The 15,396-nt window shown below is 38.2% G+C and overlaps 1 protein-coding gene across 1 annotated transcript; it reads right to left on the bottom strand.

Annotated features, from left to right (window-relative positions):
* Positions 1-7,919: 7,919 nt before the first annotated feature.
* LOC133518348 (nucleolar protein 58-like) lies at positions 7,920-14,248 on the bottom strand. Its single transcript, XM_061852019.1, has 5 exons — positions 14,063-14,248; positions 13,740-13,816; positions 12,511-13,659; positions 11,187-11,310; positions 7,920-9,596 (listed from the first exon to the last, which is right to left on the bottom strand). Exons 1-5 carry the CDS (start codon positions 14,105-14,107, stop codon positions 9,318-9,320), a joined length of 1,674 nt encoding a protein of 557 aa, XP_061708003.1. The 5' UTR covers positions 14,108-14,248; the 3' UTR covers positions 7,920-9,317.
* Between the last annotated feature and the right edge of the window lie 1,148 nt (positions 14,249-15,396).

Genomic DNA, 15,396 nt, shown 5'->3' with positions numbered 1-15,396 from the left:
CTGAAGTATAACAATTTATTGTTAATGTGTATTTTATTTTAATGTGTTAAATCACTGTTAAATGTAATGACTGTTGCCAAGAAATAAATATTATTATTTTTTATTTAACGGGAGTAAAGAAACAAAAACTAGTAATGTATAATTGTTTACAAACTTATTCATGATTTGACATAGTGCTACTTTCAAAGACATAATTAATTTAAAATAATTTCCTCACTTTGTGCTATTCAAGTCGGTGCAATGTTAGCTTAGACGGACTCTACAAATAAAACCGGGCACATTACAAACTAGAAGCCTCGCTTGTATACCTACGATGTGATATTCGAAAGGTGACTGCAGTTACATTAGGTACTGTTTTTTACACAATGAGTGACTCATAAAACGTTCTATATGTGGGCGGCCGATCGTAAAATTCCTATATAATGTTTTGAAAGTAGTCATATTAAACCAATAGATAGGTATCTAGGCTAATTAGGTTGCTTCAGATGCCCGAAGAGTTTGCTGTCCAGGTCGCGTAACCAACATGCCAATCGCTTACGCTCCGTAGCGATCGACACGCAACTGTCACTGTCGCACTAATATGGAAGAGTGATAGAGACACAAAGCGTATCGTTGTCGGAGCGGTAGCCGATTGTCACCTTGGCTAGGCCGGCAGAAATAGGATCCCGGCGCATCCGGGGAACGAGAAAATGATTTTCACGATTCACGATATGCGTAGGAATTTCATGATCTGCCTGATATTACAATCGGCCGCTGACATATACAGATTGCCGTATTCATTTCAAACAAAACGTTAAATTTTCAAAGATTCATTAGCAGTGGCCATAAACCTGTGAGCAGTGGAGTTAATGGTGTACCTTTCTAAGCGTTATCCGGCTGCATCCCGGTATTTTCCCGGTAACCGCGCGTTAAGGCTATTTACTCGACCGCTGCCGAACGATTACCCTCTAAGTATAGGTTTTAACCAAGAAACAACGACCTAGATTGCTTTCAAGATATTACTAAGCTAGATTAAAGAACAACTGGGAAAAAACGCGAGGAAACCGACTACTAATCTTTGAAAAGACATCGTTTTCGTCAAAATCAGTGCCTGGGCAGGAAACCAGACTAATGTCAAATGAAAAGGACTTGTTTTGCTTCCAGTCAGCTGGCAGATTGCTTAATCGCTTTTGGACTCATTAATTTAAGCGACTATTATTGTCGTGCCAAATATACAAAGAAACGACGGCCGTTCAAGAAGACTAATGGTTCTGTGAGCTATAATACATAGCGGGCGATTGCTCCGCCATTTTGAAACATTTTTTTTATAATAAAAGGTAAGCATTTGACAACAATCTCACCTGGTGGTAAGTGCCGATGCAGTCTAGGATGGAACATGCTTAGCAAAAAGATGTATATTCACTCTCGATTTAAAAATATCCAACTTATAGTGGACTGGGAATTGATTCGCAGGAAGTGAATTCCACTCCTTAGCCGTTCGCATGATAAAGCTTGATGCGTAGCGTTTAGTGCGAATCAGTGCCAGAGTAATGACATAAGGGTGAAACGCAAGTCCGCGTCTAGTCCCACGGTGGCAGAACGGAGATGGGGGGATTAGATGATGTAATCCCATCGCACACTCCCCGAAATGTATCCTGTAGAATACCGATAAACAGGCTACCATTCTACGGCGTTCTAGGCTTTGTAGTCTAGCCTAGCCTCTATCAATCTCGCATCAATAATAAGCTTCCTAGCGCGTTTGTCTATTGAATCTAAGGCGGCTAGCTGATACTTGGCGGTTCCATCCCAAAGGTTGGTGCAATACTCCATACACGACGGGACTTGAACTACGTAAAGCTGAAGAAACTGCCCCGGTGTGGAGTACCGCTTGCCCTTAGAAAGGACGCCCAATTGTCTAATCATACAAAATCAATAACTGAGTCCCCAAAAAAAATCCCGCTTACAAAATTTCACGAAAATCGGCTGATAAATTCTACAAGTAGAGAAGAACAGCCAACCAGACAGACAGAGCATTTTCTCCCAAGCTTCGCTGGCAATGGGGCATTCTACAAACATCTCATTCCCCTGGTCATACGTTACCTATTCGCAAATTCTATTAGCATCTCATTTTTGGTCACTGTGTAGCTCGTGACAAGGTCTATCTACCAAAGCAGCTAAGCGGAATCTCCTGGGAAATTGCGAATAGGTATAGCCAGGGAAATGAGATTACAGGGAATGAGATTCGAATGATCCAATAACACTTTGTAATGCGAAGAGGATTGCGTGATGTTCAAACCAGGAGATGGCTAAAGTTAGTTTGATTTTTAACCCCCGACGACAAAAGAGCGTTGTTATATGTATGACGCCAAATGTGTGTCTGTGGCTTCGTAGCCTTCCTTCGGATGGACCGATTTCGATGCGTTTTTTTAGTGAGAGCGAGTTTCCTTGCGATGTTTCTTAGTTAAAAATAAATAAATACTTCAAAACGTGTGCATTAGGTTCATTTTCGGGTTGCGCAAATTCGATCATATTTCAAGCTTTCGTTCGCAGCTCAAATGGTTACCCATCCGATTCCGTCGCAACACGCATATTCTTTCCCTCTTGTATGCCACTCTGTTCCACCCCAATACTCCGTGTTATCTTAAAGCCCGGTTTAAATTTCTTTCATCTCTTAGATGCTCTCAAAATCTGCTACTTGTTCCCCCTCCTTCCTCTTCAAAATTCTACAACAACTCTTTCAGTTTCCGTGCTGTCCGGCTGTGGAATAATCTACCCATTGATATTAGACGTGCTAAATCACTTCCCATTTTCAAAAACCTATTAAAAGAACATTATTTGTCTATTTCATGAAGGTACTATACTCGTATTCTTTTAAACTCGTTGTCGTTGTTATGGCTTCCTTTGTCATTTATATATGTATATATATATATATATATATATATATATATATATGTATATATTTTTTGTATATAGTAATAATGTAGTCTATCTTAACTTTATATGTGTAGTATATGTATTATATTGTACTTTTACTACTTTTTTTCTTTATTTTTATTTTTTTGCACCACCCGTTAACTTCGTTCGCCATCTCACTATCTGAAGGTTGTCTGGAAGAGATCGCTGTTTAGCGATAAGTCCGCCTGTTGTTACCTACCAATGTGTATATGTAATCAATTTCTGTATCTGTTTTTTATGTAGTGTGCAATAAAGAATTTTATTATTATTATTATTATTAAATATATAGGTATGACATTCTTACACAGATTGACTAAGTCCCACAGTAAGCTCAAGAAGACTTGTGTTGTGGGTACTCAGACAACGATACATATGTATAATATACAAATACTTAAATACATAGAAAAAAAAGCGCTGAAGCGCTGGTGGCCTAGTGGTAAGAGCGCGCGACTTGCAATCCGGAGGTCGCGAGTTCAAACCCCAGCTCGTACCAATGAGTTTTTCGGAACTTATGTACGAAATATCATTTGATGTTTACCAGTCGCTTTTCGGTGAAGGAAAACATCGTGAGGAAACCGGACTAATCCCAACAAGGCCTAGTTTACCCTCTGGGTTGGAAGGTCAGATGGCAGTCGCTTTCGTAAAAATTAGTGCCTACGCCAAATCTTGGGATTAGTTTGTCAAGCGGACCCCAGGCTCCCATGAGCCGTGGCAAAATGCCGGGACAACGCGAGGGAGAAGAAGACTTAAATACATAGAAAACATCCATAACTCAGAAACAAATATCTGTGCTCATCAAATACATGCTCTTTCCGGAATTCGAACCCAGGACCATCGGCTTCATAGGCAGGGCCCACTAGGCCAGACCGGTCGTCAGAGCTATGTTTGACAGAAATCAATTTAGCAGTTTGAAGAGTAATCAGCTCTTTTCCAAAATGATGATCCATTTATGGCATAAAATTGAATTTTGTAGCAACCCTATAGCATAGATTTTTTTTTTAATTTAATAGTTAGGTATATTCTATTGTATGGTACTTATTTGAAAGTAATGCCCGTTTGGCAAAATCCCCACAACATTAGAAACGCATCTCCCGCCATCTGCGGGCGTAGACGCCATAAATAAGTGCTCTTCCTGTTCTAAACGGCGGCCGGTACCTAAGTAGATAAGTATCTATGGCCGGTACGCTGCTAAAGGTGTCATTCGGATGTCAACTGCAGCTGCATTACTGTTGCGGAGTCACTGTTGCTATCGCTGTATCTGTCAATTTGCTTAGTAAAATGAGTGACGTTCGTCACCGATTTACTGCCGCGAATACCGTCACTCATTTTATCAAGGAAATTGACAGATACAGCGACAATGACGCCGCAACAGTTATGCAGCTGCAGTTGACATCCACACGTCACCTTTAAGAGAAAACGAGAACACATTTTAGAAAAGCTGTGGACGATACAATAAAAGTTAACAACTCGGGTACGTATCCCCGTGCTCTCAGATACTCTGCGTAGTGCCCCCGCCAAGACGAGCCAAGCGAAGCGCAAGAGCACTACCTACTTTTTCTCGAAGCGCTGCGTCATTTTTTTGAACCCTCATAACTTGTGTTTGGGTTATCCCAAATAAACGAAATGCTCGAAATATGATGTCAATAGTGAACCTGAATATTAAACATGAAAAATTTCAATTGCATAGCTCTTATACTTAGATGTTATTGATATCTGATTTATCTGAAAAATCCAGATTTCGTCAATGACTCATTTACTGGTGATCATAACAGGGTAGTTCCTGAAGTCCTAGAAAGCTGACATTTGTAAGCTAGAATTAGTACACGAACAACAATACAATTATAAAACTTGGAACTTTACCCCCCAACCAGTTTACTAGGCAATGAGAATTTGTATAAGGGGTTTACAAATTTTGATGGTCTAAAAATTTATATTTGGACTTCTTGTTATCTCTCCACCCGGCTGGGGTGTAGGGCTCGAACCATTTTCTTCCACTGACTCCAGTCCTGGGCAGCTTGGGTAACCCTACTCCCACCACATCCTCAATACACCCAACTCTTGCTCCAGGGAACGGCGCCAAGTAATTTCACTTCTGGACTTCTTTCTTTTTTTTGTCGCTTCTAATTATTATAAAATATCTTTATTGACAATAACAATATACATAATGGATATATACAGATGATTACTATAACTAGCTTATATCTAAAATCGGCCCTTGAGGCATTGTACCAAGGATGCTAGCGGCATTTCCTCGTTGTATCGCAATACTGATACGTTGTGCGAGGAAGCCGCCAGCTCTTCGGTCACCAGTTACGTCAACCAGACGTTTCGCGATTTCTCCAAAAAACTTGTAAAACTTTTTTCTTTTGTAGACTTCTTGTTATATATAATAAAATACATATTTCAGGATTTTTAATAAATCGCCCATCTACTACTAACATCACATGGGCGTAACGTGAAAAATCTGTTTATTACTTTTCTGTTATACAATAGTTCTTGTAGTAACGAAACGGCCAAGCCACATATTTTGACTATGATGTAGAGTTTGTGAACTTAGGACTTGTAGAGTTAGAAGCTTGGCTCTACAAGACATCTGATACATTTTTGACAGTGCGAGCCGTATGGTCGAGCTGGTCGAGCTGATTGCATGGCGGTGGGCGAGTGTGAGAAATGAATGCTTGAGGTTCTGTGAGGTGATGGATGCCAGGCCTTCGAGTGTAATTTAATAAATATTGTTTTATTTTGTGTACAATGTTAATGTATCTTCTTTTTATTATGTGCTGTTGTTACTCGTAATATGTTTGATCGTGGGTGCATGACGCATTAGATATCTGTAATGTCGTGTAAACATATATTAAATAAATAAATAAAAAATGGTTTCGTCTAGGCAACATTTTACATGAAAATGTTTTTGGTGGGATAATATTAACTAGCTGTGTAAAATCCTCACAACATTAGAAACGCATCTCGCCATCTCCGGCGTAGACGTAAATAAGTGCTCTTCCTATTCTAAACCTTTCCAACATAAATACTTATCTGGGCGATGCCACTGCTACAGGAAAATAGGTCAACAATATTTTAGAAAACCTGTTAAAAGTCGACGACTCGGGTACCTACATACTCGGATTTGTGCGTAAGTAGTACCCGTGTACGTCCTTAAACTACGTCCAAAAGAGAGGTATGGGCCTGTGAATGTCATCTCGCTTTGTGTGGTAGGGCACAGCACAGCGGATGTCATTCCAGATCTAGAGCAGAGCCTAACTGGGGAAGTACCTCCACCTTACAGAAAAACGCAGCCAAATAACACTAGACCCTACTCGCTGTTGAGTAAGGTTGCCAGAGTTCAACGTGGGTGCGAAGTGTTAGGGTCAGTAACTTCTCTAGAGTTGAAAGTGTAAATCGGCTATGGAGACTGCTTATTACCATCAGGCGGGCCGTATGCTTGTTTGCCACCGGCGTAGTATTAAAAACAATATTAAGTGGAAAATCCCCACAACATTAGAAGCGCAAATCGCGCCATCTCCGCTGTAGACGTCGTAAATAACTGCGCTTCCTGTTCTAAACGGTGGGCAGTGCTGCAGCTAGTTAAAAGATGCTGTCCCATTTAGATAGTGCAAGTTCTCTCTAGAACCCTCGCAAAGCTTAAGAATCAATTTTACGAATTAAATTTCAGAATATTTTGCTTGTTCGGGTATCAATCTTAACACAGGGGTAAAACAACTTTGCCCTCTTGTGAAACAATAGTACATTTCGATGCTAGCGCGGAAAGTATGTCATTACTTCACGAGTACCGAGATATCCGTAGCCGTAGGCTCGTGGCAAGACTCGGGACGAGTGAAGAATGACATTTCCGCACGTATATTGAACGACGTTTTTTAATACAGTTGTGAAAAAATAAGAAAATTGACAGGCGTTTCGGCAGCTATTCCGTTCCATTCAGACAACTTATTAAGAACGGTTTTTCAGTATTCAATATTAAAAACTAAACGTGTTAAAATGATGAATACAATATGAAATATGCTTATATTTATTAATTTTATTTATTTTATTTTATTTATTTATTTTATTTTATTTATTTCCACACTTACAACTATCTTTACAGGTACTAAACCTAAGGCAATAGTGTAACTATTAACAAAAAATTATTTTAACTTATGGCGCATATAACATAATGTAAACAATGTAGACTTTGTGAATTCAGTCAGTGAACACCAAAACAAATCAATGCTCTCGGCTACTAGGTTAAGGGTCCGCACAGCGCACGTCAACGGCGCCTTCGTTAGCAGGTTGCAGGTTAGCAGGTCATTAACAGTAGGTTTTTATGTCGATTACGACTTTTAAATGAAACTAACATTAACACTCATCAATAAGTAGTCATGATTTGGAACAAGTGGAAAAGTAAAAAACACTAGTTCGCGAAATCCAACTTTCCGCACGTTAAACAGCTACGTAAAGTAGCACTTTTTGATCAACTATATTAAAAAATAACTATTTTGCCAAAACACGTCCAAATATGTAGCCAAACACTCTTAAGCTCACCTTTACCTCGCCGCTGCATATCAAAATCTAAGAGGATACTACAGCCCGTCATCGCATGTCCGCGGTCGCAATATCCGGTCCTCATGGGTTGGGTGTCTCCATAAATGTCGTTTTTAGGGATCCCTAGACAGCATTAAAAATACGCAACTATGTGTTTACTAAGAACCAATATGTGACGTTCAACGGGTAAAGGTACCTAATAGGGTTGTTTCCATCTACAAATTTTAGGGCAGAATTGTATCCCAATAAATTCTATTGGATTATAAGAACATGTTAAACTACTTTTAGGGGGCCTATAATGACCATATTTTTGTAAATATTGAATTTAAAATACCTTTTGGCACACGTCACGGACCAAACTCGAAACGTCATTGAAGATTCTGATGACGTCACAACTCTCAGATTGAGGCTATTTTATTTTTATTTTAGTAAATGAAAAACTTCAATAATAAAGTAAAATTTATATTTCTATAAACTCACTTCTGTGAGGCATTTCCAACTTAATGTAATTTCCACTTAAATCGAACAGAAATAAACAGCTAACATAACTCTATGGCATATTATACGGCTCATTACAGAAAATCTTAATATTGTAGGGTACCTTTTAGGCGCATGGCACTGCATTCGATGCGCACGTTGCTCCGATGTTTGAGCGAGACAACGCTATGCGCGTATTATAGCGACATCCCGCTCGCATGTTGAGCTAATCGGATGCAGTGTGCTTTGCGCCTTAGGGTGTTACCACACCAATCGATGGAACAGTCAACATCGATCGATAGACAAATCGATCGACGTCGACTGTTCCATGTCAACGTCGATGCCATCGATCGATTGGTGTGGTAACACCCTTAGTCTAAAGACGTCTACGCACACACGTCCAGTGTGCACAGGCCTTAAGAGGAAAGGGGACGGCCGCTCTTCCATACAAACGTAGTCCCCATTTTCCTCTCTGGATATTGACATTATGGAACATATCTTTGCATAATTTGATGTTTATTAGCCATAGCTATGCCCTACGTTTGACTTTTTTTTAGATTTTTTGATTATTGTAAAAATTTTGAGCGAAAAACCAATACCGATTTCATACCAATTTTTAAATGTTGCTAACCCTTATAATAATAATTTAAAAAAACGCAGGGGCTTAGCTGTAGTTGATATACAACCAATTGTGTCAAAATATATTCAATAATGTTAATATCCAGAGAAGAAAATGAGACTACGGACTACGTTTTTACGAAAAGGCGATTTCGCACGAGTGCCCCACTTTCCTCTTCAGTGTTTTCTAGTTACATGTAATAGGATTTGTTTTCTTGAAAGAACTGTTATAAAATTAACATTACCTATGGGAAACTTGAGCTACTTTGAGTCTATTTAATATGATAATACAGTCTGCCGCACCAGGGCAGTATGGACCCGTAATAAAAATGCATCCTTTTGAATTGTTCACGCGTTCCATACAAATTAATTTTCTCAACCAACTTTTATTTTAAAAAAAAGATAAAAATAGCAATGTGAGTCTTTATAGTTTACAAGAATTGTATATAAGATGCAAAAAAAAACTCAACAGCTTCCTAATATAACAGACCCTGCTCATAGTGCGTTCCTGCTAGTAAGGGTGCCAGAGCTCAACGAGGGTGCTGAGTGTAGGGTCGGCGGCTAACGTAAGGGCATAGCTAATGTAATAATGTAAAAAAAATCCATATTATCAATATTCAGAGAGGAAAATGGGAACTACGTTTGTATGGAGTAACGCCCGTCGCCTTTCCTCTTAATAATCAAGTACCAAAAAATATTCTGTATGGAGCGCACTCAAGCCTTCATTTCAAAATACTCTACAGAGCTACCTATTCCTCTGCGATACTCTTCTTCTTTTTTTTCTTCTTCTCACTCTTCGGTGTAGGAGCGTCCACCTCACCATTATCCACGGTCGTGTCAGCCTGAGACTTCTTCTTCTTACCACTCTTGGGTGTCGGAGCGTCCACCTCATCATTCTCCATGGTGGTGTCGGCCTGAGAAGCGTCTAGGGATTTCTTTTTTTTCTTCTTTTTCTTCTCTGAGGTGGGCTCGGCTGGTTCTTCGGTGGGCTCTTCCTTGACTTTCTCTTTTTTGATCTTCGGTGTGACCTGCGACAAAAAGTAATATTACATAACTACAAAAGAAAGTTGGCCCATTGACCGCCAACCACGTCAACCGACGCACGGGGCCACAGAATAAACAATAGTACGATCACGTCTGAAAATATCGATACGAAAAAAGTGCCAAAATATGTATGCACGACTATATTACCCATACATTAAGGTAGTGTATACATATTTTTGGCACATTTTTCGTACCGATATTTTCAGACGTGACTGTACTACCGTACAGAAATGACACTTCCTACAAAACCGAAGTTTGACAGCGATTCAAGGACGAATAATGCTGTCCCTTTCTAATGTTTCGCCTATTGAGGGTTGTCAAAATTCGAGTCATTATCTTATCTGTGGTCGTGCACGCATAGGGACCCTAATAATTGCCCGGAGCAATGCTCAGCCGAAGGGAGCCGAGAATATCCGAAAGAAGTAACGCCCCGCTGACGCGGCTACAGCCCAAAATCAACCTTAGTACATTCCAACAAGGTTCAAAATGGCGCGCTGCACCCGATAGGCGTAGCGTTCAAAAAAGCGGCCAAGTGCGAGTCGGACTGGCCCATGAAGGGTTCCGTACCATTTATGACGTATCAAAAAAAACTACTTACTAGATCTCGTTCAAACCAATTTTCGGTGGAAGTTTGCATGGTAATGTATATCATTTTTTTTTTTTTGATTTTTCATTCTGTTATTTTAGAAGTTACAGGGGGGGGACACATTTTTCCACTTTGGAAGTGTCTCTCGCGCCAACTATTCAGTTTAGAAAAAAATTGATATTAGAAACCTAAATATAATTTTTGAAGACCTATCCATAGATACCCCACACGTATGGGTTTGATGAAAAAGATTTTTTGAGTTTCATTCAGTTCTAAGTATGGGGAACCCCCAAAATTTATTGTTTTTTTTTTTTATATATTTTTGTGTAAAAATCTTAATGCGGTTCATAGAATACATCTACTTACCAAGTTTGAACAGTATAGCTCTTATAGTTTCGGAAAAAAGTGGCTGTGACATAATCGGATAGACAGACGGACATGACGAATCTATAAGGGTTGTTTTTTGCCATTTGGCTACAGAACCCTAAAAATGCAGCCTGTAACCCAAGCTATAAAGACAAATAAATGGGCTTGGCAGCTGTCAAGTTTGCATAGATGGCGCTAGCGTAGGTTTCCCCTGTCCCTAGTTATGTTTTATGAAATTTAGCTTAAAGAGAAAATAAAAAGATTTTTTAGAGGTACAATCTAGGTATTGACAGGAAACCTATGCTGGCGCCATCTGTAAAATACCTCCATCGGCCAACCTAATCAACACTACTGGTATAGGTTTGCCTAGATGGCGCTATCATAGCTTGCCCTGCCCCTATCTAGTTTTGTTCTGTTTTTGGTCATCAGAAATAACACCAAACATTTTTTTTACCCGTCTGGTTTATAAAATTACAAAGAAGACTAGTTAAAACTTTGTTGGTTAGTTTCTGTTTGGCCCAATGGTTGACTGGTAGAGAATGTCTTAAGGCATTAAGTCCGCCATTTGTACTTTTTTGTATTGTGCAATAAAGGTTAAATAAATAAACTACAAAATACTCACGTCATTGGCCCCATCTTCTAATTTGATTTTTTTTGTAGAGGTCTCAGGTTCCGGAGAGTGTTCCCTCTTCACTGGCTTTCTTTCCAGGGTGCTGTCCGCTGCCACCGGATATTGGAACACCTCACTAGAAAGAAATTAAGAGTTAAAGTTCACCTTACAAAGTTTATGTTATGTCTCAACTTAAGCTGAAAATATACGCTTGTTTTCGTTTTGTATGAATTAATTCACAAAGTCAGCATTATTCATTTTATGTTAAAGGCATAATTATATATACACCGTGTTTTTTTAGATTTCTATTAATTTCAAGGGTGCATTCCTGATCTTAACCTTTTCAACGCCAAAGACCACTAAAACGGTCATCGTCTGTCGTGCCCGCGACGCCAATGACCATTAAAAAGGCTATGGCGGACGTTGTCAAAGCGACTTTCCTACTGTCAGTTAAGCTTCATATTCGCTCTTCACCAGTTAACTTTTTGGCGTCCATGGCATTTCTTGACACGTGTGGAAAAGCGTTGAAAAGGTTAAATTAAGTAACTTTCTCTAAGACCAGTATTCTAATTAACTCCATTTCGGAGATAATAATTTATTTTTATCTTATAAGGCCATTACGAGCGTATAGACTTTGCCTTAGGGCCTGTTTACATATTGATTAGTGTTTAGTACGAGAGTATACATTTGCTACTAATAGTAAGTACTATCTTGCACAATCAATGTTCGAAATGATATTGATATGTCACAGTTTGCAATTGTTTGGTGGAATTAAATGTAATGCCTGTGTTACAACAACGCTATATGCAACATTAAATTACTTTTTATATAAGTAAAAAAAAAATATTTAAAAAAATATTTTTATTTATATATGTATATTTAAGTAATATATGAGATTGTTTGAATAGTTGAACTATTCTATTAGGCTTCGTAACCTGTAAAAATAGTTGTAAGGGAGAAACAAATAAATAAAATAAAAATAAAATCTGTAAATTTTTAAAACTAACAAAGAAATTATGTTACATGAAGACATAGGTGCTGTCGTGTTTAAAGGAAACGAAATTTCCTAAAAAAATATTGTAAATAACAAAAAATAGGCAGTTTCTTTATCAACTTTCCCTCTTACATCTTTGGTACATCAGAAAGTTAAATGGTAAAAACAGTTCATATTAAATATTAGCTCTAAGAATAAAAGGACAAAAAAATGGGTCCAGAAAATTTAAAATAAGTTTGTCTAGAAGAGATTGCTTTTTAGCAATAAGACCACAAATAACAATATTCATTGTATTGAAGTGTGCAATAGTATTGTATTGTAAATAAAAAAATGTGTACTTACGATTTGCTGTGATATTTCTCAAACTTGGCCTTAGCTTTGCCTGTTCCACTAATCCTTCTCAAGTTGCCCTCTTCTAGCAACCGCAGCTTATTTTCCAACTTCACCTTATGCCCCGCCCCCAACTCAAATGACACATCTTCTCCGAATGCATCCATTCTGGTTGCTAACGCTGCCTTTGCTGCCAGCATGCGAGACATCTTTCCCTTGTTCTTAGTACTACACTGACCTACTAGCTGAGCGTGGTAAATTAAACCATATTTTGGAGTGTCTTTCTTAGTCTTTAAAGCTCTGAATAAGGCCTTTTCGGCACCAAAGATCTGTATTGTTGAAGCTGGGTGCTTGGCTAGGTTCATTAATGAGCCTGCATGAGCGATAAGGCGCGCTCCGATGTGCTCTCCGATTAAAACTGTCAGGTTGGGAGCCATGGCCATCATACGGGCTTTCAAGTAATCAGTCAGATGTGTCCTATAGTCAGTGATAGAAATGATCTCATCACAGAGATTCTGAATATTCAAAATGTCATCATCCGAGATCTCTGTGCCCATGGAAATCTCTGCAGCCTCCTTTACCTTCTCTTCCAAATCCTCAGGTAAGATATCTGACAGATCAGTTTTAGAAGCATTATCACGGGTCCCGATAAGTTTGACAATTTTGACAAAGAGTGTGTTGTCAGTGATGATTTTGCCGAGCTCGGGGAAATGCCAGCCGTACCATTCACGGCATCTCATGATGTAGTTATTGAGCTCCTTGTCTAAGTCATCGAGGAGGCACTGCGCTTGCACAATCATGGTGTCAATCTTGTCAGGAGAGAACTTAAGCTTGTAACGGGATAGAGAATGGGCTAAACCGAGTGCCATAGCTGTCATTTCTTTTTTTGGCAGCCCAGCAAGCAGACTGTCCATCTGTGAGCGAATGCATCTCAGCAATTCTTGGACGTTTGAGTTAGCAACACATTGTAAATCAAATTTCTCCTTAATGGCACTGCCTAGTTTAGCATCTCCAACCAGTAACTGATCTTGGATGTCCTTAGAGACATATTTCTTTAAGGCTTTCTTTAATGGCTTTGAAATTTTGCCTTCAATGGCGGCTGTAGTGGCAGCTAAAGCCTCTGTTGTATCCTCGAACTTGATGAAGTTCTTTAGTTTGACACTGAAATGAAATCAAAATGTAAGCTAAGAAAAATTCAATTCAAAATAAAAATCTATAAAGGAGTAATCAATTTAACTTACACTGCTGATGCTCCCTCAGGAGTGTTGAATTCCTGGTACAAATCATTGATTTCTGACAACTTGGACTCGTCCAACAACTATAACAAACAAAAAATATGATTTAAAACTGAGACCATAACCTTGTGATTCTATGGCAAACTTGATAGTAAACAATGACCTATTTTTTGCCTACAACTTAAATTAAATTACAAAAACATCTAAGTAATATGTTATTTGAGTGTTAACACGAACTTTCACTGCAACATACGCCGTATTTCACACCGATTTTGATAAAAATACGCCAACATTGTGAGGTTAGAATCCACACGTGTGGTGCTTGTTACCTTAAAAATTGCGTAGCCCGCCGGGGTTTCGAACAGGACCAACATGTTGAAAACAAATTAATTCACACTGAAATAGTATTTCATTTATTTATGAGCACATTTAGATATTATTTAATTAAACACACGAAAGCGGTAAGAAACCCTCCGCTAAGAAACGCGGACTCGTTTGACTGACAGATAAAGGATAGTGTTGCCAGGTTGAAATAACTACGATGCGCACTGCGCAAAAATGTTCAAGCTCAAATGTAAAAACATTTTATTTATTAAAATTGCATTGTTTTATTATTGGGAATATATTATTAAATCCTGAATAATTTAAATAACATTTACTGATTTATATTGGACTTGTGCGTTTTAATTTTATCAATATTTAGCCTAGTAAGTTCAAGTAGACTTAGGTGCTTTATTTTTTAACCCTCTTAAGCCCTTGTGTGACAACAACGTGACGTAATCACTGACATAGGTGTACTATAATACCTCAATGGACGTAATAGTGATAACTCAATAACAATAACGTAACATTACTGTTTATTTTATTTTATTTTTATCCACGTCCACTAATACGCTAGCTACGGATGGGAAACGGCATTTTTTCGGTTTGAGATAATGTAGGTACTAACTTATTCTATGATTAGGTATACCTACGTAAGTAAGAGTTAATCAAGCTAAGTTGGGAGCGGTTTTGATATCCCCAGACTGGGGGCCTACCGCCAAAACCGAGATTCGCAAATTGCAGGGATCTTGCTCTTTTACTCTGACTAAGACGTAATTAGAGTGACAGAGACAAATGCCCGCAATTGACGAACTTCGATTTTCGCGGTTACAGCCCTATACAGTGTTATTAAAATGTCATTACATATTAAATAAAATAAAAGTTTGACGTTTAAAATATTACTTAAACCGACTTGGCTATCAAAATTGCTGCCAACTCAGTTTGGTCTAACTCTATTACTTATCTTTGTATTAAGACAGTAAAAACATTTTTTTTTGTATTTTTTTAATATACCTACTATAGAACCATATATTTATGAATTAGAGATATAAGTCTCTAAGTGCCAGAATCATTAAAAATAGGTATTGGTATCTTTACATATAAAATCAATTAAAAATAAAATAAACTAAAATCTTAGAGGTGTATAAAGTCTCTAAGTGACCAAAACCAAAATTAACTAAAACAATACAATCAAGCGAGAGCATGATGATCTTTTGTGTCAGTTTTACTGTTCACTGTTCACATTCTTCATTTAATATTTTTATATAGTGAAAATCATAAACAGCGCCATCTATTGTTAGCTTTTATAATTTTACCAAGTTTTCTCTTTGTAGATGGCGCA

Source organism: Cydia pomonella, chromosome 5, assembly GCF_033807575.1.
Source record: "Cydia pomonella isolate Wapato2018A chromosome 5, ilCydPomo1, whole genome shotgun sequence".
In the NCBI taxonomy this organism is placed as follows: domain Eukaryota; kingdom Metazoa; phylum Arthropoda; class Insecta; order Lepidoptera; family Tortricidae; genus Cydia; species Cydia pomonella.
Note: the sequence above shows the minus strand (reverse complement) of the source record. Positions and strands in the feature narration are given on the sequence as shown.